Source organism: Antedon mediterranea, chromosome 1 (assembly GCF_964355755.1).
Source record: "Antedon mediterranea chromosome 1, ecAntMedi1.1, whole genome shotgun sequence".
Lineage (NCBI taxonomy): Eukaryota > Metazoa > Echinodermata > Crinoidea > Comatulida > Antedonidae > Antedon > Antedon mediterranea.
Genome location: NC_092670.1, coordinates 37454388 through 37479469, shown reverse-complemented (window position 1 = coordinate 37479469; position 25082 = coordinate 37454388). Strand labels below are relative to the sequence as shown.

The window sequence follows — 25082 nt, the reverse complement described above, 5'->3', positions numbered from 1 at the left end:
GTTTCCCTAAACAAAAATTTTTTATTCTTTTTTTTTAATATGCCATTTTAATGTCGCGTAATAATTATTCACTTTGACCCAAAACCGGATCGAAAAAAAAAAGATTTATCTGAAAAAAATGTAATTTAAAGCAAAAAATACTTAGACTGTCTGTCAGACAATGGTTTTTGGTTAAGGACAAAAAATACTATTATAATCAAATAAATGATAAACTTCATAAAAATGAAGAAATGAAGAGGCACGAATGGCAAGAAAATTAACAACACAACCTACAACGCCATAATTCAATCTGTCTTGACAAAGCAAATTATAATTCCCGGATTTTTTTTTCTTGGTAGATGGAGGGAGTCCCATGGACACACCTCTTCTGCCTAAGAATCCCTCTAACAAATGGCCACCTGAGAATAACCACCACATCACAATAATCAGCATCCGTCTCACTACAATTGTACGGTACTATACGGTATAAACAAATTAAATAATAAAACATCAGTAACGGTTAATTCTTTTTAGGCCGTTAATATTCCGTAAGAATTATAAACTTTGACCAAAAATGTACTTGAAAAAACTATATTAAATGGAAAACATAGAAGAATTTTTGTTTATTACATAATAACATAAACACTTTAAAAATTAAACTATAAAACATTTTTTTTGTGTTTTTGCTTTATGGTTTTAAATTTTTCGCGTAATCGGTTTTTTTTTCGCGTGGAATTTTTCGAAACCGAGTTTTTCGCGTTTCATTTTTTGCTGAAATAAGAACTTAATTACAATGGTTAGTGAAGGAATCGAACCACTTACCTTGTTTGTTGTCTCAGTGTGTCTCTGCTGCACGGTGACGTTTTACTCGTTGAGCCGTTGAACCCGGGTGATGGAGAAAGCTCTTAATAAACTAATGTTGTGAACACTCATTTGATTTAAAGACTGCCTCCAATTAAAAACCATAAGGATAACCACTCTTATATTTTTATTTAAATTTCCCCCACTTCCCCTACATTACTTGGAAGCTGAAAAAATAATACTTTTATTTTATAATTTTACTGTATTAAATTTTTAATTTGATGAACGTTAAAAATATAATAAATGAAAGAATTAGCGCCCTCTCTTGTCTGCTTTGGCTGGGGGTGGTGGAGAGGATCGAGGAGAGAGAGAACAAAACGCGCGGAAATTCAGTTTAAGAAGATTTTCAACCCGCGGTAAAAGTCTACCTAGGCCTATAGGCTAGGCTACCTAACCTCTGTTTCGTTAGGTATCTGAAAAATCCCACACACAATGGAAAGTCGTAAATGGACATCAACTGTTCACGCTCTCGATGAATTAGGGAAAACTCTTATATGTAGCGTTTGGTAAATGCGTTGTTTTTTTATCTTGTTTTTTAGTTATAAAATTTGAACAATGTGTACAGTCAGTTTTGTTTATAATAATAATAATAATAATAATAATATTTATTCGGTCATCAATGTAAAAATAACCAGGAATGAGAATAGGCTAAAGCTCAAACAGATTCTGCACTCACTCCATACAATACAATCAGTTAAAGATAAAACCATATACAAGAAAAATACAAATAATGATTCATGAATGATGAGGCCGATATGTCATACTCGTAATACTCATACTCGAATATTGAGTCGGTTCGCCCCAAACCCATCTTGTTTACTTGTTGGTACAGACAGTGCTGTATATATAGAATGTTAGATTGTTAGAGACTGTTGTTTTTATGTTTTGGCTAATAAAATGTAAAATAAGTAGAGGCCTAGCTAGTAGTTAGTACTACTACTACTAGGCCTAGTACTAGTACTAACCCAGGGAAAAATTTCATTTGAAAATTTTGTTTAGCAAAATTGCTAATCAAACTGATTTTTTAGTCAAGAAACATAGTTTTGTATTGTATTTTTTGCTACACAATTGTAGAAATGTGTAGCAAAAAGGTTGTTTTGTATAGCTTTTTGCTATGCTACACTGGCGAAATTATTCCCTGTAAGTGTAACCTACCTCTAGGCCTAGCTAGCTAGGTAGGCCCTAGGCCTACTTACAGTAGTAATAAAGACTTAAAATTTTCAAAATCAATCACTTGTCAATGATGTGCACAACTCCACCGCCCCGGGATAGGTGTGTGACATGTCATTTGTCTGATCATACCATAGAGAAATAATTTATCCATGGTCATACCTTACACTATGTAGGTGGCCTAAGGCTACTGTATACCACCATATGAGGCATGACGTACCCCTGCGTCAAAGAAGTGACTTATAAAGTTATAGTAGGCCTAACTTAATTGGATTTTAATTTTTTTTCCTACCAGTTCCCAATTGCTGAAAGAACCATGTTCATTAGGTGTCTGTGATCATCTTTTCTGCAAGTAAGTCTATTTATGTTTGTTAACAAGTCAGATAGTAATAAATAATGAAAACTTGTATAGCGCCGGTGTCCCCCACCCATGTGGAGCTCATGGCACTTTGTGCATTAGCAACGTGTGAGTACATCATCAAATAGCGACGTTTTCAGGTTGGTCTCGAAACAATTCAGACTAGTGGAGCATTTAACTGTTGCTGGTAAACTGTTCCATACACTTGGGGCTGCAACGTAAAAGAACTTTGACCCCCACTGATTTTTGGCTCTATGCTCTTGAAAAAGATTTTGTGACAATAATCGTAGGCCTCTGCGGGATGATTCATAACAATCCACAAGGTCAGATAAGTAAGCTGGAGAACTGTCATTTACGATCTGGATGTCTGGAGCCAAATTTCCAAGCTACACTACCAACTTTTAATTATGATTTGATTTAAAAAAAATATTATTACATTTCTTGGGATTGATTTAGCCATCATTATCAAAGTATATTTTCTTAATGAATCCTTTAAATAACCTCCTTTTTTAATATAATGTTACCCTTAGAATTTTATTAATTCTTTCTATGAAACCCATATGTCCATCATTACAGTACTTCTGCCCCAACTGCTCACTCAACCAATCAACAGAATACAAATTTATCTACTGTATTTTAGAATTAATTCAAAATTTATTCCAAATATAATATTATTAGTGATCTTATAAAACAATACTTTTACATACCAGTTAATTTCCAAAAATACCTGTAAATTTAAAAAGTTTCAAAATATACAATTAAACCACCTTTTTCTATTAAATATTTTGCAATAGTACTTCATATTAGTTTCCTGAGTGTATTATACATTTTAATTTATTTCAATAATAATTCCCAAACTGTAAATTAGAACTTGTTAATGATTGATCACTGTTTTTCTGAATAAAAATTCCATATACTGTACAGTTTTGTTCTGTTTTGTTGAATGATGCCGTACCTTGTTTTTGATTTTTGTATGTTACCTGGAAATTGAATAAAATAAAATAAAATAAAATAAAAAGTATACAACAAACAATGCAAAACGGAAAAGCATGCTAAAATAGGATTTTCTCCCATTTAATCATCTGCAAATAATTCTAAATCATTTTGTTTTTTTTATTGAGTGTCCCTTACTACTAAAATGGAAGAATGTCCATAAAAGATGGGAAAATATTATGTTTGTTATTATTATTTATTATGATTATGATATTTAAATGCCTACAAGGGTTGCACCATCTTATTTAACAAATTTAATTAATATAAAGACAATTTTCACTTCAAAAAGTAACTACAACAAAACAAGAAATTAATCAACTAATACTCCAGCATCATGGAATAATGTTCACAGAAAGAGAAATTTGAATTATAAAGGATCAACTTTGTGGAATAATCTTTCTGAACAATGCATCCACAAAAATTATAGAATTTTTTGATATCTCTTTCAAAGAGCTAATTTCATAAAAAAGAAATATTTGTAATGTTATCAACTCTATTGTCTATTCTGCCTTATTCCTTATTATATGTTTAGTTTGAGTTCGTGGACTGAGCAATCCAAGCACAAAAATTATACAATGAATTGGGAGACCAACCGTACCTTTTTTTTAATTGAACATCTCTTTTAAAGAGCTATTCCTCAAAAAATGAGATATTTTTATAATTGTTATAAACTCTCTATTGTCCATTCTGCATTATTAATGTTTAGTTTGAGTTCGTTGACTGACGATCTAAGCACACAAATTATACAACTGGGAGACCAACTGTACCTTTTTTATGGAACACTCTTTCAAAGAGCTATTTCATAAAAAAGAAATACAGTATTTGTATTGTTGCCTACAGTACTATCAACTCTATTTACTATTCTGCCCTTATTATATGTTTAGTTTGAGTTTGTGGACTGAACAATCTAAGCATAATGGGGTCAATCATGCCTGCTGGTAAAAACGAAAAAAGTCTGAATAGAAACCATGATTCCCACCCTACAAGATAGCGTGACTTTGGCCACCAGCTGGTCACTGAATGTTCCATGGCGTCCACTACAATTGTGGAGCGTTCTCCATTCATGCTGTCTTTAGTATCTTGTAAGAGCTTCACCACTGAAATAAAATCATTTTGAGAATAAATGATGATGTCACTAGAAACTGCTGTAAGTTTCTACTCCAAGTTCAGATTAATCAGCAGTTACTTTACAGTATGGCTAATTTTTAAATAAAAATGTTCAATGTATTATGTATACAATGATAATTATTTATTCAACTTCTCACTAAGATGTACATTTCAGTGAAGGATGGGACCAACAGGTGGTATACACATGAGCCAAGGTTTATGGTCCTTATCAGAGAAGACTTGTTCTACCACCAGAACTATGGAGTAAGTTAGCCTTGAACCCTTGCCGATTTTATAATGGCTACGGTTCCACTATCTTAACCGCTCGGCCACTTATGTTGCATGATTCCTCCAGATGTGTATTGTAGTAAGCTTATGCATAAAAATACTTAAGCTCTGTCTACACTAGTTTGACAAAGAAGGTGTGGATGTGCTCAAATATGATAGTGATATGCCTAAATATAGTAGTGATATGACATTATCATGTCCATATATAGGCACATCACACTATTTTGTCACATAAAGTTTGAAAAAAGAATGAAAATCTTAAGTACTGTATTAAAATTTAGCTTACATTTATCATAATAATCTTGGCCATATTCCGCCTTGATGTCATCTGGTAAATTCTTCCAAATCATTTCTCGTCGTTCAACAATTCCATCCATCAGGTTAGTCTTGAAAAACCCTGGTTCAATCAGACAGGTCATCACACCGAAGGAGCGAAGTTGGAGTCTGAAATATACAGATGAAAAATGTTATTAACTTTGCAAACTTTGGAACAGCATCCCTTTGGATATTCGACAGGCTCCTAGTACTCTTCTTTTTAAGAAAAAACACAAAATGTATTTGTTCCCTAAGTAGCATTTTCAATCATTTGTGCTTTCTGTTAATCTCTTTCTATAGCACTTTTATCTTTAAAATTAATGAATAATAATGATTTTTTTATTATTATTATTAATCATTTTCACTATTCATATAATATAAACAAAGGAATCCACCTAAAAAAACAGAAATCATTGTTTTTGTAAATTATCTTTTATCAATGATTATAATTAACAGAGTATCCATTCTTACCTTATACAGTCTGTGAACCCTTCGACCGCAAACTTGGTTGTACTATATCCACAACCGCCCAAAGATATCCTACCAACGATACTGCTAACATTGATCACACGCCCCGCCCCTTTCTTTATTAAGGATGCAAACGTTGTCGTGACATTCACCACACCAAAGAAATTCACCTTGAGAATGCGATCCCACTCCTGTCCATTCATCCAGTCAAATGGAACATAAGAACCGGACACTCCAGCATTGTTCACTAATGCCCAAAGACCTGGATAAAATGCAAAACAAGTAGGCCTACTGGTCACTAGTGCAATATTTAAAAAGTAGTATAGTATTAGTAGTGCAAAATAAATGTTACTTTACATATACAGTAAACGCTCCCAATACCAGACTTTTCTTGAGGCGCCGCCCATTAGAAACACATTCCGAATACCAGACTTTCTGGAAAACCAGACATATTCGGTCATTCCAAAGGTGTCTGGTATTGAGAGAGTTGTTGACTAATCAATCAAATTAACAAATATTTAATTTTCTTATGAATTCTTTTCTAAATTTGTAATTTGTGTATATTTATTTTCTATGAATGCTTTATGTTTTAAAGTGCATAGTTGTTTCTCTTCTCTTTGGCATAAAGTGTTGATTTTGAATAATTATGTCCGCTTCCTCATTATTCACTTGAATTATGCAATAAAATTTTCTTTAAAATTGGTGATTCATGCATGGCCCTTCCACCACCAACATTTGTTTGGTATATGGTATAGTCCAGAATACACGTGCCGAAGGCTAAACAGAGAGAGAGAAAGGGGTCGGTGTCCGTCCGTGTTTTGAATTCTTATACATATGGGTTATACAGTACTAACAAAAAAGCTTCAGAAATCGAAACTCGGAAAATAACTATAATTTATATTCTACTACATAATGTCATTGGCTTGATTTTTACCGTGGTTAACACTCTGTGTATGAATAGTTGTAGGTAAGGCCTACAAACATATTGTTTTTGTATCATGTTTTCTCCGTCGGCTGTTAGCTAAGTAAGGCTGAGTAGCTTGCTGTTATAAGGGTTTTTATACCTGTTCCGGGCCTTACTTGGTTGGCTTCACATGCCTTTTTATCGCATTATTTGAAACTAAACGAAACATTCAACACAGGACTGTAAACTATAAACGCTGAACATCGTACCTATTTATTATTTATATGGATCGTAAATACACGTAATATTTATATGAAATACAAAAAGATGTATTGTAGACAGTCCTACTACTACTCCGCGATCTGATGAATAGGGGGAAATCTCCAAAACATTTTGCGGTTAGAATTTTTTTTTTTTGTTTGAAAAAAATTCCACCGGAAACAAGCTATTTTTAAATTTTGGCCTAGTTATTAAAATATTTTTTGATTTTGGCCTTGGTGCCCCTTTGATTTAAAACAAATGGCCTTGGTGCCCTCCCATTTGGCCTTGGTGCCCCTAAAATCAATGAAAACCGGAGGCCAAATGGCCTTGCCCCTAAAATCCCCAAATTCGAGGCCTGCAATTATCACCATAAAATAAAACAAATTGTACAAAATAGGTCATCTTAAAAAAGTCTTCATCCTAAATCAAAGCAGCTCAGAGGAGCATTCAGAAAACTACAGTAAAACATACACTAAAGGCCCATATACACTAGGACGATAACGATCGACGATAAATAGATCCACATACATTTTTCTTACATAAAACAAAATAAATTGGAAAAGTTTTCGTTTTTTAACTATAGGACAATCATTTATGCTGTCATTGATAAATAATTTTTTTTTTTTAATCCGATCAAATGACGTCATGATAAATAAAAGCCATAACATCGTTGTATTGCCACGATTTTATTGCTCGTACTATCATGACGTCAAAGGAATATAAACAGTTTGCATCCTATAACTATAGGAGAACCATTACGCTGCCTTTGATGATGAATTCTGTTTTATGTATGAAAAATGCATATTTATCTATTTATCGTCGATCGTTATCGTCCTAGTGTAAATGGGCCTTAATAATGAAATTATGACAATGAAATTTACCACTAGTATAAATAGTATAAAAGGTAAATAGATATTGGCCAAAATATCTATTTATTTGTTATCCGCACATTGGCGGATAACTCCTTGTGATTGTATTAGATCATCTTTTAGGATAGGGTTTTTTCTCGTTTGTGCTAGTTAATTAAATTTTGATAGAGCGCATATTGCTTGTTATTTGATCCCAATATTTCCCATATTTTAATTTAATATCAATTATCTTTCGGAGGAGTAGGAGAAAAACTAACTCATCAAAGTGTTGAGTTCAAATCTAGTTAAATGTTATACTGCTGATTGTATAAATTCTCACCTTTATCTGTAGGAAGCCGTTGCTTAACTAATTCCAACGTTCTCAATATATCCTCCTTGTCACTAACGTCCATTTGTAAGGCATATAGGCTCTCGGAACATGAAGATGTCAACTTGTCAACACTTTTTTTATACAGACAAGTAGCAATCACACAGAATCCTTTATTGTCCAATCGCTTTGCTAACATGTTTCCAAAACCTGTATCGCATCCTGTGATCAACACATGTTTACTTTTAATGTCTGATACATTAATTTTGCGGAGAAGCCATAAAATGATAGTCCAGGTTAAAATGATTAAAACTGCAAATTGAATCCAACAATCCATTCTGCTTGTCTTGTTTTGCTTGATTTAGTTTTTTGTCTATAAAGTATAAAATCATTTTCTGTCGATCTAGGACTAAAATAGAAAACACACCATTCATTATTTTTATCCAATAATTATTGACTATTTTTTCAACTAGTAAGGTTTGATAGTGGATATAAAAGTCAATTTCTATAAGCCATGTCAATGGCCGCATACTCACGTGCTGTTATGCCAATATTGGTTTGATTGAAAAACCAATATAATAATCAAAGTTATGTAGTAATCACAATTTATCTAGAGTAGAGTAAACATCTCTAAAATTAAACCACTATGCTTTCTAGTGACATACCTGTAGAGTACTGTTTAACTTATGTACATTTATATTTTGTTATTTCTTTATTTTTTTTTTTTATTTTTTTTTTCTGTGTTGTTTAAATCTCATCTTTGTTTAGGCATGTCTGTCACAAGCTTTTTGCTTTTTTTGAACATGCCTTCTTCAATTTAAATACCTTTCTCTACACCATTTTGTATACTGTTTTAATTTGAAGAAAATAAATGTTACTTTGATTGATTGATTAATTGAATGTAAGCTAACCAGTTGTATAAGGCCTAGATTTGATCAGTTTTGATTTATAAGTGGAAATATCAAACAATTAAACCTCTAAATAAAAAATTTAAATGATACTTACCTAAAAATAGTACGTTGTTGTCGAACTAACTACTGTGATACAGTAGAGACACTTTTGACAGTAGGCGACACATGGAAATGTCTGTTTGAAAGGTATGCTCAGTTCAACCAAATTAGACAAAAAAAAAACACAATGAATGAATAGATTAATGGACCGGTTCAATACACATTTGTTTACAAATAAATCGTGCATTCACCTGTAGAAGTGACATTACTGATAAGCACCTTTCTCACAGATGTGCCTGCAATATACCGGTATTATGGTGGCGTCGTGCCGGTATCGTTACCGGCATATACCCATTCTCATCGGACTATCGTGCCGGAAATATAACCGGTATATATCGGCTTTCTGTAAGAAAGGAGTCGGGCATATTCGGCCAATAAAAAGTCTCTGATAAAATAATTATTGAGGGTGTCCTTTATTGTTAATATTTTTGTCTAGCGATATATGGCGGCGAATTTTAAGTTACAGATTATTATCTTCCTTTATAGCATATTTATGCAATACATGCTATGTACAGTATATTGTGCATATTATACAGGTACAGCAATTAATTAGCCGTCATCGGCAATCTGTAAAACACCTTAGAAGGCTGTACAATTTACAAGGCGACGATCAAGGGTCAGGCACCAACAAAGAGCTATGGCCTAGCCTAGAGGCCTATAGATTCTTGTCCCCTTATTTAAGCAGCTCTCTTATCTCATTATCCCTCCAGTTCGACATTATTATTATTATTGTTAATTGAATTGAATCGGCGCCAAAGTGATACACTTGACCGCGCGAAGGTGTCAAACAAAGCCTCGACGGGGAATTAAATATAACCCCGGAATATAACGGCGTTACGTTTTCACAGAATGCCCGTCTGACATTGCGGGGAATATCCCTAGAATATTACTAGGTCTAAAGCAGGTCATGTCGATGCCGGCATGATGCCAAGACGACCCGTTCTCACAGAAAACCATACCGGCATGGTAATGGTATATTCCCGCAATATTCCTGGCACACAGCTCTGTGAGAAAGGGGCTTTAGTGATATGACAATATTGATTAGACACAGCACTAGGCCCTCATGTTAAACTAGTTCAATAGTCCCCTGTGAATTAGTTTTAAATAGTCAGTCAGACAAAATTAAATTGCCAGAATAGCATAGTGTGTATATTTTTTCAGGATTACATCATAGAGATATTTACAATATCTCTATGATTGCCTTAAAGATATATTGTCCCTTAAAATTATTTTGTTGAATACAGTATGCCATTTTAATGTCACATAATAGTTATTCACTTTAACCAAAAATTGGATGGACAAAAAATTGCTTACCTGAAAAAACTGTAATTAATTAAAACAAAAAATAGTCAAATTTATAAGTGGAAACTTTATTTTTTTTATACGGAAGGAAGTGAATAACTTTTTTGTAAACTACAAAATAACCTAATTCAAAGTCTTTTTAAATTTATCTTCAATACATCTTTAAGTTAAGTTCTGTCACTTGCAGAAATTGATTGCGGAGATAATGATTATAGAACAAGAAAGGACATTGGGAAAATGTTTTTCTTGGCAATAAAAATAAGAAATACTGTAGTGTATGTAATTGATTTACTGGTTCTGTATTTGGTTTATTTTAAATTGTAGTTAATAAATCTATTATTTTATACTTGATATATATTTCCAGTTTTGAAAATTAAAAAACAATACCTGTTTAAGTTGATGTTTGATATTTTTTTGAGAAATATCAATCTAGTCTTTAAAAAAAAAATCTATTTTAATCTCTTTCAGGTATTGTATTATAAACCACCTTGAGAATAGCTGTCCGGAATGTGACTCGCCAGCATGGGTGAAAGACCTCTTACCCAGTCGTGAACTCACTGTTGTCGTACAAATGTATCAGCGTTTGCAACGACTGGTCAAGCTGTGTCCTACAAGTGTCCAAGGTATTACAGATACAGGTCAGTTCTGTTTTTGCTAATTGCTTTTATTATCTATTAACTGAGTACATAAATTCAATTTCCTCCTTACAATAGCTATAGCTGATTTGTATTTTTTACAACAAAGAATCTAAAATTAGTATTATACATTCAAACTTATTAATTACATTAAAGTATAATTTAAATGTGTGTAATGTGTAGTAATACTGTACAATCACGTAATTGTTGTAATAATGACAATATTAACTTGTTACAATACAATGTTTCCACAGAAAATTCCATAGATGATTTACATGACTCTGAACTAGAATCGGATTCAAAATCACCATTAGAACATAGTGAAATTGAAGAACTTGAAAAATGTTTAGATACCTGTAGGACGGATTTACAGGCAAGAGAGATGGACAGCGAAATGTCAACTGATCAAGATACATGTGAAGATAAATCTACCACATCTGAAAATGATGTTGAGGAGGTGAAACAGAAAACGAATAGACGAAAAGGAGCAAAGTACATTCCGCCATGGAGAAAGAATACCAGCAAGAAAACAAAGAGGAACATACCAAGAAGACCTCGTTGTCCAAGAGATACTGCATTCCTTAAAGAGAACCTTGGTAAACAGAAGAAACAGATTAGTAGCTTCTTGACTACTACGGTATTGACATCTGACAGTACACCTGATGACTACTGCCCTCCATTCAAAAAACACTCAATGTCTGCTGAAATGAGAAAAAAGAGGATCGATAGTTGTAATGCTGAATGGGATAAAATTCCTTTGCAAGATTTAAAAAGTAACAAAGGCAGGAGAATAAAAAAAAGATTTATGAAAAGAAAAGTGTCTTTTAGTTGTTTAGAAGATGAGCTAAATTTAATTAATAAATCAGTTGATTCACAATCAAAAGGTGATGACGATAGATTGATTTTAAATGCTAGTTGTAGTGAAATGACAGTTGAGATGTCAGAAAGTAATGAAACTGTTGATAAATTTGACAGTGTTCCTAATTGTATTGATGGTGACAACACCAGTCCTAGAAAAACATCACCAACGCAGCAAAAGCATTCTGATGTAAGAATGAGGAAAGTAGATGAGAGTGTCACTAAATCAGATATGGGTTTAAGACATAAAAGTGAAAGAACCGCTAATGTTAAAGAAAAAAAGACCTGCAATGAACAGCCTCATGGGCCTACAAGTGACATGTGGCAAGGAGAAACAAATCCTACTGTTGAAAATTCTGAACCAAGAGAGGTTAATGGAGGTGACCATTTGCAAAAGATTTCACCAATCTTTGAAAAAAGAGATGCTTCTAAAAGAAAACGATCATCACAAGAGGGTGATCAAACACATTGTGAAAGAATGAGTTCATTGCAGGAGAAAGGTAACAAACAAACAACACCAAAAGACGAGCCGCGTAGTCGATTGTCACTTGAGAAATCAACACTGAATGGGAAGAATAAATCTGAAGACAAAAAAATGAAAACAATATCTTCACTCTATAGAAGTGTATCTTCAAAAGCTAAAAAGCAATCCTCGTTGGATCAAGATCGGCCATCAAATACAAGAAAGAGATCTTCGCTTGAAGGACAAAGTGGAAAAAAATCTATGGCAGTAGATTACCTTAAGAGAAACAAGAAAGGAGAAACACCATTGCATCTTGCATCTATTAAGGTACATTACAACAAACTAGTTTGACAAAAAAGTGTGATGTGCCCATATATGGACATTGTTATTATTATCATTACCATATTTGGGCATATCACGCTCTTTTTGTCACATAAAATGTTATAGCGTAGGCAGAGCTCAGCTTTACAACTTGCAATGGTGTTACACGTATGAATGGTAACAGAAATGAAAATATAGAATCTATTTTATTCCTTATGACCATATACATAAAGTGCAGAGGTGGTGTGTAGGTGGTTTCTGATAAGAGATTCAGATTCTACCATTACCGCTCGTCTGTGTAAATTTGCTTTAAGGCGAATATTGAATATATTTATTGTATTTATGTATGTATGTATAGTTTGTTTGCAAGATTATTGTGTGCTTACCATATCTTATGTTAAGTTCATGTACCCTTTTTTATATAGGGAGATATCCAGAATGTGGAAATGTTGTTGCAACAAGGAGCTGATGCTAATGTCCGAGATTATGCTGGCTGGAGACCATTGGTTAGTATACAAATAATGAATGTTTATGAGTGCAATGGTACAAATAATGGCACGAGGTGAATGATGAAAGGTTATATCAACGAGGCAAAGCCGAGTTGATATAACCTTTCATCATTCACCAAGTGCCATTATTTGTACCATTACACGAATACAAAACATTCATTATTTGTTTTATATAACATCTAGACGTTTTTTTTTCGTACACAAAAATGTTTCAAAAAGTACTATTTAACGATCGTTGAATAGTGCGTACTATTGCACGCCATGTGACCCACATTCGTCCAATCAAATGACAGGAATTTATATAGGTGTTATATAATAGAGTATACAGTTTTATATATAACAATTATTTTACTCATTTGTTCTTGAGAATGGTTCCTAAACGTCTTTTTATCATTAAATTTCATTTTAAACAATTATCTTTATAGCGTGGTTCTCACTAGAGATGCAGCACAACGATGTAATGCAGCGCAAGTGATTTGACCAATCACAAGCGATGTATTATTTGCACAGTCGCTTGTCATTGATCAACTCGCTTGCTTTGCGTCCTTGTGTCCTAGTGGGAACCAAGCTTTAATAAACCATAATGTGAAGTCTCTTGCATTTCAAATAATAAATCACATGATTATTTCCAGCATGAGGCAGCCAATCATGGCCATGCTGATGTTGTATCACTTCTTCTGGATCATGGAGCTCTGATTGATGCCCCAGGATTTGAAAATGATTCACCACTACATGATGCTCTGGCCAATAACCGGATTAACGTTGTCAAGGTCCTTGTAAAAAATGGAGCTAATATTATGGCACGGTAAGAACAGGTTAATTAAAAAAACGTACAAATAATACGTACTTGTTTTTCATAAAATAATTAATAAATAACTTTCTTCATTTATTTTTCAGAAACATGTTTGGTTTGACCCCAACAGGCATGGCAATTACAAAAGCAATGAAAAATGCTCTGAAAACAAAGGTTTTACAAGAAACAGAGCGAGCAGGTCATTCGGTAGAGAAGGCCGTAACAAACACAGTTGCCAAGACAAATGAGTTTGTTTTTATTTGTACTGGTAAGAATTCTGTACTGCTATTTGTTTTGGACACTGTGCAAAATAAAGAATTGTTCTTCCAAAAACAATGGAAACACTGAGAACCTTCTTCAGGTTAACAGATGTTATCAGTAAATTCTGTAAATCAGACTGGTTAACTAGTCATTGAGCTAGATAAAAAGCATCTGGTTCAAACTAGTTTGACAAAAAAAGTGTGATGTGCCAAAATATGGTAATATGGTAGTATGTACTAGTGGTATGACATTATTATGTCACAAAGTTTGATAGTGTAGACAGAGCTTTAGGAATTTATACATATCTTTATTCAACAGTGATACTTACTGTATCTATATCAATCTTTGTTAGGGTTAAATAATGAACAGAAGAACACAATGGAAGCATGTGCGAGAATGCTAGATGCGGAAATATCGAAAACATTTACTGATGATGTGACACACGTGATAGCCTCCTGCGCAGGTGGCGTTTGTTTGCGAACTTTGAAATATCTGCAGGGAGTAATTTCAGCAAAGTGGATTGTATCGTTTGAGTGTAAGTGTAGTAAATTAATTTTGGTCACATGTAAAAGTTGTTTACGCTTTATTACTACCCATAGAGGTGCTATTAAACTACAAGAGAGTCGGCTAGTCTATAACTGGTCATCTTTATCAAATTTGTTTTGTTACTTGTACAGTGAGTGAGTGGCCGAGCGGTTAAGACACTGGAACCGTAATTACGTAGCCATAACATTGGCAAGGGTTCGAGGCTCACTCGCTTCATGTAAATGGTTCTGGTGGTAGAACAAGTCTTCTCGAATAAGGACTATAAACTGTAGGTCGAGTGTACACAACTAGCTCGTGTGCACTTTAAAGAACCTAGTACATCTTTCGAGACGAGTAGGGGGTTACCCCGGTGTACTAGTACACACACAGCCACTGATCTTATCTGGACCCTCTGGGAGACTAGTCTTCAACTGAAAAGGTTACCCAGTATAAATAAATTCAATTCAAAATTTAATATTTAATATACTATTTACTATTTCAGGGATTGAGAGGTGTGTGCATGAAAAACAAGCAGTGGATGAGGGCCTATATGAGGTTGCTGGTACGATGTCATCACCATCAAGTCCTGGTCCAATGAGAGCAAGGCTAAATGCAGCAGCACAGGTAACAAATCATTATTAGGCCTACTGTATAATATAGAAACATCTTAATGTCAATATACCGGTGGGTTGTTATAATATACAAAGACTTTCAAGATAGAACATGATATTTGGGTTGTCTTCTGGACTACTAATTTGAGCGCTTGTTTTGTGGCATTTTGAGGTTCGCTCTCCGACACAACTATCAGTTGACAAAATCATGCCCGAGAATCTCATGTGAACGTGACCTTCGTGTGAGCGTTCATTCAATCCCCAATATTGTTACTGTATTTGATTTCTCCAAATAAATTTATCTTTTGCAGTATCCACCTCTGTTTGATGGCTGTCATTTCTTTTTCCATGGAAGTTTTACCGCACCATCCAAAAAGGATCTGGGAGAACTGGTCAAGTGTGGTGGTGGAACCCTTCTCCTTCGTGAACCCAAAATGGATGACGATATAGTACAATCATCTCGTCGCATAGCTTATCATTCCAGCTTGGATAGCCAACAACCAAATTGCTGTTACTACATCATTAATAGCCCGTTGCATGATGCAATGCTTGTAAACACAGCTAAGCTGTGCTCTGTGCCCTTGTCATGGCTGATGGACTGCATTGCACAGTTTAAAATTCTAAGTACGGATGGATACTGACCTTTGGCTCAAGTCTGAAGTGTGCCGATAAACTGCAGGTCAAAGATGGCCTATTGTCATGCAAGTCACTTCCTTTGTTCTCAACTTTCAGTCAATCGGTATTAATTACTTGAATTAATAATTATCAATACAGCTATTTTTTCATTCATTCATTCATTTTATTTACACAAAGCAAAATTCAAAGTATGTTGACAAAATATGAATCAAATTAATAGTTAATGCCTTGTATCTGCAGAAACTCAAATAAGCTCAAAGAGCTTTAAGACAAGTTCCACCAGGAAAAAAGTTGTTATAAAAAAAATTTGGATCAATGTATTTTTTCAAGTCCACCTAACATTTTTATAGGAAAACAAAATAAGTATGGAACATCGATAAGCTCTGCTGAATACAATCGGTATTTACTTTTTTGTACTCCTTAATTTCGATTCGCAACCAAAACTGGTTAATTATTAGAATAGTTGATCTTCATTTCATTTCATTATTTGTTTGGTCTATTTAAGTATATACAAAACAAAAAGAACTGAAATTGGGGAGACCAGGGTCAACCTAAGTGAACTTAATCACTGTAGCTGAGCCGGTTGACCCAACCCCAAAGTCAGTTTACACATGAAAGACGTAAAGACAAAATACAGTTACAGCGAATCCAAATGAATACGAACTTTTCTAATGAAGGCTGATGGGCTTTCTAGGACTGCAGCATCTGTCAACGGTCTTTGTGTAAGCTAACTGGTTAATTATTATAATAGTTGATCTTTGTGTAAGCAGACGGCTGTAATATTACAGTACAGCAATACAAAAATGACTCAATAAATACACAAAACCACTTCCATTTGTTTCTTAAATTTAATGATTCCATACATATTTCACAAAAGTTACAACAGAAAATTAAAATTAATGAAAGGCATTAGCCAGTGCATTATTTTTATTCACAATAAAAATGAGGCAGAAAATTAAAAGCATGTGCGTACAAATAAAATTTTTAAAATTATTTTTAAATATTGTGCCAGATAATTTCTTCCTTACATTTAGTACATATCCTTAGGTTATGTCAGTTGGAAGATTGCGTCGTTGTCAGTCGCATTTTCACTTTACACAAGAAGTCAACATGGGCCGTCGAATTGTGACAGTACCAACATCTTGATGCTGGATATAGTCAAGTCATTACAGTACTTCAATTCGTATTCGTGAAAACAATCCTGGAGTAGAGCCAGTCATTCTGGCACTACTGTATGTCTGGATTAGAGCGTATGTCATACTGGTACCGTACTGTACTAATATATGTCTGGAGAAGAGCCTACGTCATAGTGCGTCTGTAGAAGAGGCTTTGTCATACTGGTACTAATGTATGTCTGGAGAAGAGCCTACGTCATTCTGGCACTACTGTGCGTCTGTAGAAGAGGCTATGTCATACTGGTACTAATGTATGTCTGGAGAAGAGCCTACGTCATTCTGGCACTACTGTGCGTCTGTAGAAGAGGCTATGTCATACTGGTACTAATGTATGTCTGGAGAAGAGCCTACGTCATTCTGGCACTACTGTATACATTAATATATTTTGAATATACAGTATGTAGAAAGTCAGAAACACCGTAATAAGGTTGGTCTCCTGGAATGTAGGGTCTGTCAATCATGGGAAAAAACATTCCCATATGCGTCATACTCCAATATGTAAGAATCGAAGGTCTTGGTCAATCACAATCGGAGTGACATAAGTTTCCAGATGCTTGTCCTGAACCAGAGGGGCCAATGCAGTCAGTTACAGCATTGTCAAAAGTCCAGCAGACTTTGACGGTCAGACACAATGGTGGGTCAAATACTTCAGGTCCTTGATTTTGTCTGGTCAGTCGTACTCTTTTGCTAATCATTTTTTTTTTCTCGGCACACCGTCTGAATCAGTTCAATCAGCAACAATCAGTCGTATATACTTGAGACGCGAGTGCTCCGCTTGAATTAGTCGTACAGACGTTTTTAAAGTCGTGACTTTTTTTGTTCTTCTTGTCATGTCTGTCTTTTTTTGTCAGTCAAATTCTGTAGTACAAGAAAGGACACAGACAGTGTATTTAATTTTATAAAAGTAAAGATTATATAAATGTTCGGTTCCAAAGCAAATATGACGACAGTAGTGAAATGAGTATTGAAGAATAAACGTACATGGTAGTGATGATAATATGATTATGTCAATAGGGAATTATTTTTTTTGCTTGGCAATATAATACTATATATATATATATATATTTTATTCCTGTCCACCCAGGCAGCACTTGCCAGCTTTATACTATGACGTTATCCAAATTCCTTCACTTGCACTGATGAAGGGCTAGTGTTGCCCGAAAGCTCTGCTAACTTTTCTGGCTGTTTACTTTATCGTTTTGATTTAGCTTTTCGCTTTTTATTTTTGTATCTCCATTGAGATCCAGCCACTGATACCCACAGCATTGTCATTTTTTTCAGTAATTTGCCTTTGGATTTATATATATATATATATATATAAGTATATTAATAGTAATATAAATAATATTACATTAGGGTAGTCTAATTAATTGGTTTAAATATTCAAGGTTATGCTGTAATGTAATATAGTATGTTGATGCTGTCTAGTGCAAACTATAATTGACTTACCTAACTGGTCACTCTCCTTTTCACAGCCTATTTATGCTACATAAACTTAGGTTTCGATAAAGATACAAATCTACATATTTAAGTTATAGTTACACAATATAAATATAAACAGAATTAGATTACCTCACTCAACCTACCTTAGTTAACACGTGGTCGCTTTCGCTGCTCTTCATTTGGGTCTGCTTCCATGACCTTCAATCTTTGACCGGACAATTCTTGACCATGCAATATTTTCATAGCTTCTAAAGCCGAATCACGATCTGATAAAGAATACAGTAACAGAATATTTGTGCTTGTAAGTTTTAAATTTGTTTAGCTTCTTTTAAAATAATTTTTTGTAACCATTTCACAGGTAAAACACTGTTTAGCTTACTTGCGTATTTTGCGTAACCATAATTCCGTCCTGGCAACATATAACAATCAATAAGGTGTCCAAATCGGCAGAAAGTATCCTTCAATATGTAATCTTGAACACCGCGTGGGTTACACACTATAAACAGACGCTGAGCAACCTCACTAAAAAAAACAAATCAAAGAGTATATGCCATGTACTCGTATATTGAAACTATAAAAATGTACACTAATATTACTGCTAAGTAATTAATTTTATTATATTTACTATACTATTATATCAATTTCCTTTGCCTTTTTTATTATGCTTTTCCATCTTAGATAATATATATTCATGTAGAGATTTTACTAATACTGTACAGTGCTTTCTACTACTGTACCAACATAGTACTGTACTTCTGAATCTGTCTTACTTATCATTGGACAAAAGTGGTTGCGTTGGTGGTAGACTGACAGAGCAGGTAGGTGAGCCTTCGCCTCCAAAGCCTTGCCTCACTATTCCCTCAGGGACTGAACTTAGATTACCTGAATGCCGGTAGTCATAGACGCTAAGAAAACATGTCAAAAGTAAGCATTATTTACATATTTGGCATCAATGGACGAAACATGTTCTTTAACTATTTTTTAAATAATCAGCCTTGATTTAGCATGATCATTGATAACAATACAGAAAGAATGAATGTACAAACCTTTGAAAGCCTCTAGCTGGTTCATCCTCGAGCCTTACTGTCATCGGGCACCCAGGTGGATATTCAAATCCATCCAGTTTCTGTTTTGCATAAAGAGCTGATGCAGATGTTCCATATCGTACATGTGCAAATCCTATAAAGGGTCGAGATTCAACCATTAAATTACACAAGCTACAAATTATTGGCAAATGCAAATTTCATGAAAATCAGAGTGTTGCGGACTTAGATGTTACACCTTTTTAACAAAATTCTTCTTCCCTAAGGGTCACATCGTGACACCGGCAGCCAATTACGGCAGCATTACGTCTGAGCATCATGTGACAAAAAGGCTTGGTCAGTAAGCCTACCATATCTCTAAGGTACAAACCTTTTCTTCCCCTTTCCATATTCTCTTGTCTCAGATCACAATAATCCATTCCAGGAACTAAGTCAAAAAGACGTCTAAGCTGGTCCTGTGACACAGACCCATCAACCCACACATGTAGTTTTGATGATGTGGATGAGTTACTATAAGACTCAGCAGGGGGCGACATACTGGTTCCATAGTAGTCTGTATAAGAAAAAAAACGAAAATCAGTTAATGGACAACTGCAAGACTTGCATGTGCAATGAAGTAGTTTGAGCCACCGACACCAGTGGCGGATCCAGGATTCAGAAATAGCGGGGCCCAGGTCATAAAAAGGGAAAATGAAGGGCTGAGATTAATATGATGTCCTATCTTTTGCATTACAATTTCCAAAATTTAGTGGGCCCCAGGCCGACTGGCCTCCCCTCCCCCCTTTGGATCTGCCCATCAACACAGACATTTCATAACAGTTAACACTCCAAATGCAATTTTTACAGGATTATTAACTGCAAACTGAGTCCATATTAACAATATCTACACTAACCTCGTCTTCCACCACCATCAAAGAAAGAGCTCATAGAGTGGGCTTGGTTGTTGTAGCCACTGTAACTGTCTCTTGGTGACTGTGATGGTGCTTGCTTAGCATGTTTAGGTTGTGCATATATTGGCTTGAAACCTATAAATAAAAACATTGTATAATGTAAAGATAAAAATATGATTGATAATAAATATAGTTATGAAAGTCATATTCATAGAGGATGTGATAATGTTATTTACAGAAAACAATTAAGGTAAAAACGTGATTGTATGATAGATAGGAGTCATATTCATAGAAGAAGATGTGATATGTTATTCACAGAAAACAACAATAGAACTCACTTTTGTCACAGTTCTCCATAGCAAGAGCTGCCCCTGATGCCTTCCGAAATTTTACATACGCAAATCCTTTAGGATCTCCTGTATGCCGATCACGTACCAATGTGACACGGTCTATTTCACCAAAACCTAAAGATGTTCAAAGAAAATTGAATGAAAAAGATTGCTTCTCTAACAAATCTTGGCCTTAAGCTCTGTCTACACTATCAAACTTTATTTGACAAACAAAAGTGATGTGCCCATTATATGGTGTCATATCACTACCATGTTATTGGGCACGTCACACTTTTTTTGTCAAACTAGTTTGATAGTGTAGACAGACTTTTATTGTAGTATATGAAATAAAAAACATTTTTTGATAGTAAATAAACAGAGCTTAGGCCTACTTTCAAAACTTTTTTCTATCTGCTCCTCTGTGTATGCTTTGGGCACAATGATGAAAAGCCTCATCAATTCTTCCGTTTCATCAATATCACGATGCGTTGTTGAATATCGTGAGTTGGCTATCATAACCTGTATAGGAACAATTAGAAATTTGTAACAAAAATATATATTACTAAAGATATCTTAACATTTAAATAAAATATTTATTAACCATCTGATAATATCTGTTTATTCTATGGAAGTGGTTATTCAAACAGCCAATATGGTTGGATAATGTCGATAATGGCTGACACGATACGATCAATGCTAGATTGGCAAATATTTTGGGCCATATGTCTTTATTTATTGAATTCAAGGGATATTTTTCTTTGGTAAAGAAAGTTTGGCTACATGAATGATTATTACTACCAAAACAAAACATAACCACTGGCCTGTTGAATAGCATTTTTGTAACGACATTATCCAACCATATGTCTCCATGAACAAACCTTCAATGGGCGTGGATCGTTACCAATGGATCTTCCATCCAGGCCTTCCAGTGCTAGACATGCCTCAGAGGCCTTTGAATATTTGATATATGCAACTCCTGTATTTATAGAAAAGAGTAATTTAAATTGTTCTTATATTATTATTACAGTAATTATAATTAGTTTTACAGATTAATCTACATTATTATTACTAGGCCTAGGCCTATTCAATATTGAACAATAAAATTAATATAGCCTAAATAATAATTTAAAATATAAGAGTCGTTTACACTGCTACTATAAATAAAAATAAAATACTAATTAATTTATGCAAATTTCAGGTACGAACAATTCTTAAACATTGTGATTGAATAATTTAATAAATCATCCAAAAAAAGGCCGAAACGACCAGCCAGGCTACAATCTACCTTCCACACACTACGTTACGCACCTTTGTTCTGCTTCGTTACCTTGTCTTTGACAACGTAGACATCTTCAATTGAACCATACTTGTCAAAGTGAGTTCTAAGAGAATCTTCGTCTTGATTTTTACCACAAACAATGAATATTCTACTGTTAGTCGGATGGTCATTTCTCACCCTTGGAGCAGATCCCCCACTTCCACCCCTCGAACCACCTCCGTATTCCCAAGAAGAACCCCCGTCGTACGCCATTTTCAGGCCTAGTGTAGTAGTTTCTCCTCCTACACCTCTCTGCGCATGCGGTGTATGACGTATGACGTGTGGAAAAGAAGGATAAAGAGATAAATAAAGCTAAACACTTTTAAACATTTTTTGCGTGTTTTTTTTTTTTTTCATATAGGTCAAGCTCAGCTTATATTTCTTGTAATTATACCAAGGATTTTATAGGATGTTTTTTATTTTTACCTTTCCGTCGAGAATTGCGCATGCGTCAATGAACTACCACTGTCTTCTTCGGCGGTTGCACTGCTGATTGGTGTAGAAGTTCATACTTAAATTTCCAGATTCGTGACTCGGAAACTACTTTTGTTAATACAAAGACAACGTACTTGGTAATTATTACGCCAGGATTAACCAAGTAGTATACTTTTAATATAAGATCAACTGAATAAGGTATGTATGTAAGTTAGCTAGCTCCAAAACCAAGCACGTGTGTCTCTCTTTCTGGTTGTCTGCAGCAGCCACCGGTGTGTGACGATGGCCGGTCTTGCTAAGTAAATTAGAAACCTGTGAAGTACAACATACAAGGTATGTAGTGCTTCGAAAGAAAGTTATTCTTTAGGCCTAAATTTTAGATTTAGATAGGCCTAAAGTATTCCTTCAATTCAAATAAATACAGTAAACATCAGTAAAGTACTATATAGAGTCTGTAGTACTAAAGTAGTAGGCTATTTATTTATTTATTTATTTATTTCGTTTTCTTTCAGTAGGGTAGCCCTCTCAGTAATAAAATAAAACTGCTCTTCCGAGGGGCCCTACGGCACATTTAAACAAAATTTGAAATTTATTTACCTACTAATAAGTCGCCATTTTTGTTTCATTTTATTTAATGATAAATATTTCATAGAAAACTTAATGAAGCCTTGATATGCTTGAAACAAATATAAATCCGAAATGAACCATCAAATACATAATGTATTATCATTAATATATTCCTTTCATTTATTTAGTATATTTTATTCCAATTGAGCTGTACATTATTATTTTGGTGAAACATTCAAAACACAACATTATCAGCTGTTGGATTTAATAGTAAACTTATTATAATACAGTATTACCATAGTATATTTGTTTCAAATTATTCATTAGTTCAAACAAAAAATTATTTGTCATTATCCTTGACAATTTCCCAAAAAAATTAACTTTAAAATAGCAGAAAATATGCTTTAGATTGTGAAATTTGGATTTTCTACTACTTATTTCATTGATGTACATACATATTTAATGAATGTTTCACTTTATCCTAAAATATTTGTCCAATACAAGTTAAAGTAAATGCCTATAAAAAGAAAGATCAAAGGTTGCATAGCATTTTTAAATGATGACTTGTCTCCCAACATATACATTATTTTTATTAATTACATTAGAAAGTCATTTAAAAATTGTTAAATTATTTAGCACCAGAGTTTGAGTCTCAATTTAAGAAATTATATATTGTACTTTTTTCAATATTGTACAGGATTATCTGTAGGCAGTTTTAGAATTTCATCTCTGTGCTTTTTTTTCTTTAATTTACTATGATTTATATACATAAATTGCTTTTAAACATTATTTTATTTTACCCGACATTTTTAGGATACAATATTTATCTTATACAATATATAGCATTTTATTTATTTCAGTATTAACACATGGCTAGTAGTTATTTTTCAGTTATAAAATAAACAGCTGCTAGGAAAAGAAAGCAATGTATTTCCAAAGCATTATATCTGTTTCCTGCTTCTCCTACAGTTTAGATCTGTTTTCCATCAGGAACGGTTTAATATACTTTCCATAAGCATCTGGAACCTATAGAAAAAAAATCCAAAAAAATTGAACTAAAAATGTGTTGAAAATGAACTAAGTTTGTTTTGTTTACATATTTAGGCAAATTGCCAAGGATAAACATAATCGAATTCATTCACTATCCCTAAGGGTGGCAATCCTGTTCACATACACAAGATGCTGATGCTCTACATAAACAAAGTCGTATTACAAGTCTTTATTGGGAGTGGAGTTGTAATTTGCCATTTTTCATTAGAATTTGAAAAAATCCTGACATGACAGGACTTAAATGCTTAGATTGGTAGCCAAACATCATAACCACCAAGTCACAACTCCACTCCAGTATGCCTTTATTTGGTTTACAGTAAATTTCTTACCTCTTTTTTGTTCATAGGGCAAGACTTTGCCCACTTGTACAAATTCTCATAAACGTTGCCGTCGTAACGACCTAGAACAGAGTCAAGGATCGTGTCACTAAAATCAAAAGCATCAACAAGAGCCAAACAGTTTGGTCGGAGTTTGGCAATGAGTTGAATAATCTGTTTCTCGACAAGGTCTATCTGATTACCATTGAAATATCCATCCTACAATAAAAAAAAATATGAATAACGAATCCTCCTTTGCTTTTGTATTTTTATGAATGATTTTTTGATATTTTTTTTGTGTGGATATTTTGTGATATATTTATTGAAATGCTGTATTTTATCTTGATGTAATACTCGGTAAGAGGGTTACACAGGTTCTTGTCTTAGGGATTTATTTCCCTTTTGTGTTTCCTGCAACTTACTTTGTAGTTTGTTTGTTGTTTTATGATTGGCAATAAAAAAAAAGAATAAGAATACATACAATAAAAGAGTGTCTGGTTTATAGGAAACTTGATACTTACATGCAAGAAATCTCCTTTCTTTGAGCTAATTCCATGAAGGGCGTACAAATGGAACAACGTAAGCGTAACGTCCTTGACAGAAGGAGGAGTATCAGACTCCATAACATACTCATAGAAGTTGTTGACAATGTACAGATGGCAGTGGGCCTATAGTACAAAAAATAAAAGCTCAACATTTGAAAACAAGGCC

General features: G+C 34.0%; 4 protein-coding genes across 4 annotated transcripts in view; 1 reads left to right on the top strand and 3 right to left on the bottom strand.

The window, feature by feature from the left end:
* The first annotated feature begins 1157 nt into the window (after positions 1-1157).
* On the top strand, positions 1158-16424 carry LOC140055925 (BRCA1-associated RING domain protein 1-like). The gene is made up of 10 exons (XM_072101199.1): positions 1158-1346; positions 2306-2362; positions 10661-10830; positions 11082-12475; positions 12895-12975; positions 13611-13783; positions 13876-14039; positions 14385-14567; positions 15060-15181; positions 15480-16424. The coding sequence occupies exons 1-10, from the start codon at positions 1273-1275 to the stop codon at positions 15807-15809; spliced, it is 2748 nt and encodes a 915-aa protein (XP_071957300.1). The 5' UTR covers positions 1158-1272; the 3' UTR covers positions 15810-16424.
* LOC140050829 (dehydrogenase/reductase SDR family member 9-like) lies at positions 3853-8217 on the bottom strand. The gene is made up of 4 exons (XM_072095814.1): positions 7893-8217; positions 5543-5801; positions 5043-5200; positions 3853-4458 (listed from the first exon to the last, which is right to left on the bottom strand). Exons 1-4 carry the CDS (start codon positions 8215-8217, stop codon positions 4220-4222), a joined length of 981 nt encoding a protein of 326 aa, XP_071951915.1. The 3' UTR covers positions 3853-4219.
* Positions 16425-16650: 226 nt separating the features above from the next.
* LOC140056200 (RNA-binding protein 45-like) lies at positions 16651-22215 on the bottom strand. Its single transcript, XM_072101529.1, has 11 exons — positions 21993-22215; positions 21563-21660; positions 21077-21203; positions 20694-20819; positions 20359-20490; positions 19836-20018; positions 19469-19601; positions 19193-19327; positions 18802-18944; positions 18566-18688; positions 16651-17837 (listed from the first exon to the last, which is right to left on the bottom strand). Exons 1-10 carry the CDS (start codon positions 22213-22215, stop codon positions 18567-18569), a joined length of 1422 nt encoding a protein of 473 aa, XP_071957630.1. The 3' UTR covers positions 16651-17837; position 18566.
* A 733-nt stretch (positions 22216-22948) lies between these two features.
* The window catches only part of LOC140055771 (peroxisomal acyl-coenzyme A oxidase 1-like), a 9856-nt gene continuing 7722 nt past the window's right edge, over positions 22949-25082 (bottom strand). The window contains exons 12-14 of the mRNA XM_072101186.1: positions 24893-25039; positions 24384-24590; positions 22949-24030 (exon numbers count right to left, since the gene is read on the bottom strand). Coding sequence (XP_071957287.1) covers positions 23968-24030; positions 24384-24590; positions 24893-25039 — 417 coding nt within the window. The 3' untranslated portion in view covers positions 22949-23967. The remainder of the gene's footprint in view (positions 24031-24383; positions 24591-24892; positions 25040-25082) is intronic.

Excerpts from the sequence above, each read along its gene's own strand:
- LOC140055925 (XM_072101199.1), top strand. The coding sequence starts at position 1,273 with ATGGAAAGTCGTAAATGGACATCAACTGTTCACGCTCTCGATGAATTA. Across the intron at positions 1,347-2,305 it reads ACTCTTATATGTAGCGTTTG|TTCCCAATTGCTGAAAGAAC; the intron begins GTAAATGCGTTG and ends TTTTCCTACCAG. Across the intron at positions 15,182-15,479 it reads GGCTAAATGCAGCAGCACAG|TATCCACCTCTGTTTGATGG; the intron begins GTAACAAATCAT and ends TATCTTTTGCAG.
- LOC140050829 (XM_072095814.1), bottom strand. The coding sequence starts at position 8,217 with ATGGATTGTTGGATTCAATTTGCAGTTTTAATCATTTTAACCTGGACT. Across the intron at positions 5,201-5,542 it reads GGGTTCACAGACTGTATAAG|ACTCCAACTTCGCTCCTTCG; the intron begins GTAAGAATGGAT and ends TGTATATTTCAG. Across the intron at positions 4,459-5,042 it reads CCAAGATTATTATGATAAAT|TGGTGAAGCTCTTACAAGAT; the intron begins GTAAGCTAAATT and ends ATTTTATTTCAG.
- LOC140056200 (XM_072101529.1), bottom strand. The coding sequence starts at position 22,215 with ATGGCGTACGACGGGGGTTCTTCTTGGGAATACGGAGGTGGTTCGAGG. Across the intron at positions 19,328-19,468 it reads CCAGCTAGAGGCTTTCAAAG|CGTCTATGACTACCGGCATT; the intron begins GTTTGTACATTC and ends ATGTTTTCTTAG. Across the intron at positions 18,945-19,192 it reads CCACTTTTGTCCAATGATAA|TGAGGTTGCTCAGCGTCTGT; the intron begins GTAAGACAGATT and ends TGTTTTTTTTAG.